General features: G+C 38.4%; 1 protein-coding gene across 1 annotated transcript in view; it reads left to right on the top strand.

The window, feature by feature from the left end:
• TCTEX1D2 (Tctex1 domain containing 2) overlaps nt 1-3,080 on the top strand; it is a 22,144-nt gene that overhangs the window by 6,873 nt on the left and 12,191 nt on the right. Inside the window, exon 3 of the mRNA XM_012641686.1 lies at nt 1,367-1,436. Within this exon, the coding sequence (XP_012497140.1) occupies nt 1,367-1,436 (70 nt within the window). The remainder of the gene's footprint in view (nt 1-1,366; nt 1,437-3,080) is intronic.

The raw sequence follows: 3,080 nt of genomic DNA, 5'->3' as shown, positions 1-3,080 counted from the left end.
CATGCCTGTAGTCCCAGCTACTCAGGAGGCTGAGGCAGGAGGATCGCTTGAGCCCAGGAGTTTGAGGTTGCTGTGAGCGAGGATGATGCCACGGCACTCTAGCCCGGGCAACACAGTGAGACTCTGTCTCAAAAAAAAAAAAAAATAACTTGGATTGTTGGATAGCAAATGAAATAAAATTAAAGATAATAACTTGGTCACCTGGTAGTGGTGTTACAAAAAAAAAAAAATCACTTGGACTCTGTCTTCTAAGATTTTGTTAAATATCCTGAATTAGAGTTCATATTCTACATGGCAGGTTACTTGTAGCCTTCAGATTGTTTGCCCAATTTACTGTATAATCCTGGAACCTTTACTTACATCAGGGAAAATTGGTTCTGTTTCAACTTTGCCCATTTCACCATTTTTTTTTTTTTAACTCTTTCCTCTATTTCCTTATTCCCTGATTGGAAAAGTAGGAAGATAAAGATCTCTATTCAACTTTTTTCTCTCTAGATTTGGTGTTAGTGAGAATTTTCGGGATTTTGCTGCCTTAGTAGTATGGCTTCTGGGGCAAGCAGCTGAGTTGTGCTGGGTCACCTCAGTATACTCTGGAATCTTATGTTTTTTTTCTTTTCTACCTTACTGAACAGCTTACACTTTCCTAAAGATCCCATGCTCTCATGCTTTTACACATGCTATTCCCTATTTATGAAATGGAAAGACATATTTGACCTGGTAAATTCTCACTTGTCCTTCAAGACACAGCTCATTTATCTATCACATCCTCCAAGAAGTCTTCCCATCATTGCTTACCACTGCCTGGACAAAGGGAGGAGCCCCCAGCTCTGTGCCCCTGATGTACATTGTCCATGCCACTCCTTGAATAAATATATTGCATTTTCATTTCATTTTTCTGTTTGCCTTTGAGTTCTTTACTACTATGAGTTCTTTAAGACAAAAAGAGTATCCTATTTATCTCTGTATCTTGAGGCCCTAGCTCAGTACCTTACTTAGAGTAGGGGAAAAAGGGAGGAAGCTAAGGTTTATTGAGATACTACTATGTATCAGCATTGTTCTAGATGTTTTGTGTATTACTATATCTTACCTAACCTTACGACAAGCCCAGGAGGTAGACAATGATATTCTCATTTAACAGACGAGGGAGACTTTTACTGAAAAGTTAAATAACTTGCCTAAATTTATACACTAGGTAAGTTTACAGTTAGGATCTGTCTTCATGTCTCTCTCACTCCCAAGCTTACAGTCATACTCATTAAGTACTTGTGGATTGAATACTTACGTCCATTTCTGGGCAAATTTGCCCTTAATAGGTAATTTTACTACATGTTTGCTTATAGATAACTTTCTTATTTTTTCTTTCTAGAAATGGGATTTGACCGATATAAAATGGTGGTGCAAGTAGTGATTGGAGAACAAAGAGGCGAAGGAGTATTGTGAGTAGTTGGTTTTTCCTTCCTGTTTTTATTCAGCTGTGTTTCTAATGAGATATTCGTCCTCTTGACAATTCAGTAAGACGTGTCTTTGCAAGAGTGAGAGGAGAGGACAGTATACCAAAATCCAGCTGTGAACTGAAGAGCTCCTGATACTGAATAGTAAGGTTAACAGTCTGGTGAGCTCCCTGGGATAACTCATTTTTCATAGTATCTGTAGGCTAATAAGTCTTTTAGGGTTTATGTATATATGCTTCCATAGACAAAGTGGGATTATATATATATGCACACATACATGTTTCTTCCTGAATTCCTTGTTGCCCAGGTTTTGGTCCTTTCACTCCCCTAAATCAATTTCTTTAGAGTTCTTTGAGACTTCCTTATTAGCAAATCTAATAGCCCTTTCTTAGCTCTTGTTCTTGGCCTTGCATCTGTTTCTTAAAATTCACTGTTTTTTTGGCCCCGATGTCAGTTATCTAACTTGTTTTTCTGACTACTTATTGTCTTTCATTCACTGGTTTCTCTTTTCCCCCTGCATCCCTAGCTGTGAGCTTTCTTTAAGGCTGGGTTCTTGTTCTCTGCTCTTCTGGGTACTTTTTCAATGAGTTCATTCATTTCCATGACTGTGAACTATCATTCCTGTATTGGTGAGTTCAAAATCTGTCTTTCCTGTTTTTTCCTATACCCAAGTGTTAATCCTCCATCTTCCTTTGTAAACAGTGCCTAGTACAGTATTTTGTAAGAAAGTACTAAAACATTTGTTGAATGAATTTAAAAAATACCTTGTAGATATTATTACTGAGAATTTTCACTATAGAATGTTAGATCTGAAAGGCATTATAAATATTTTCTAGTGTTCAGTCCCCTTATTTTATAGATGACACTTCTGAGGTTTAGCATGATTTGCCCAAAATTATACACCTGGCTGATATCAGGGTCACCAGTAGAGCCCAGTCTTCTGACTCCTAGCACAGTATTCTTTACCACAGTGCCTTCTACCACTTGGCCAAAAGGCTTCAGGAGATTTCTTCACCACAAAGAGACTAAGAAATAAATACTGTATTATTTTGTCATCTCGAATTTAACATGTTCTAGAAGAGTTCCTGATTTCTTTTCCCTCTCCATCCTTAAATCAGTTTATCATTTTAATTTCCCTGTCTCTCACAAAATTACCAAGGTTCCATTGACTCAGGCTTAAATCCTTGGAGTCATCTTTTATCTTATTTAGTCATTTCTCTCTCTCATTGCCTACACTGCAGTCTGGCTGCTGCAATTACTTAGCAGCCCCTTAGCAGCACTTCCTGACGCTGATCTCTCTTTTCTACAGTTCATTTTATATACCTGGCCAGTCTTCCCGAAATACACCTCATTTTCTTTCCATAAACTCAACAGAATTTCTTTATTTCAAACCCCATCAAATATAAACTCTTTAAACTGGTTATGATTGACTTTTTTATATGTGATCAGGCCAGATTCTAAAGTATGGCCTAAAAGGGTCTCCTCTCCCCTGCTATAAAAACTTTTATCTTGGGCCAGGCGCGGTGGCTCACACTTGTAATCCTAGCACTCTGGGAGGCCGAGGCGGGAGGATTGTTTGAGCTCAGGAGTTTGAGACCAGCCTGAGCAAGAGCGAGACCCTGTCTCTAC

The sequence above is a fragment of the Propithecus coquereli genome, unplaced genomic scaffold, assembly GCF_000956105.1.
Source record: "Propithecus coquereli isolate 6110/MARCELLA unplaced genomic scaffold, Pcoq_1.0 Scaffold10, whole genome shotgun sequence".
Lineage (NCBI taxonomy): Eukaryota > Metazoa > Chordata > Mammalia > Primates > Indriidae > Propithecus > Propithecus coquereli.
Note: the sequence above shows the minus strand (reverse complement) of the source record. Positions and strands in the feature narration are given on the sequence as shown.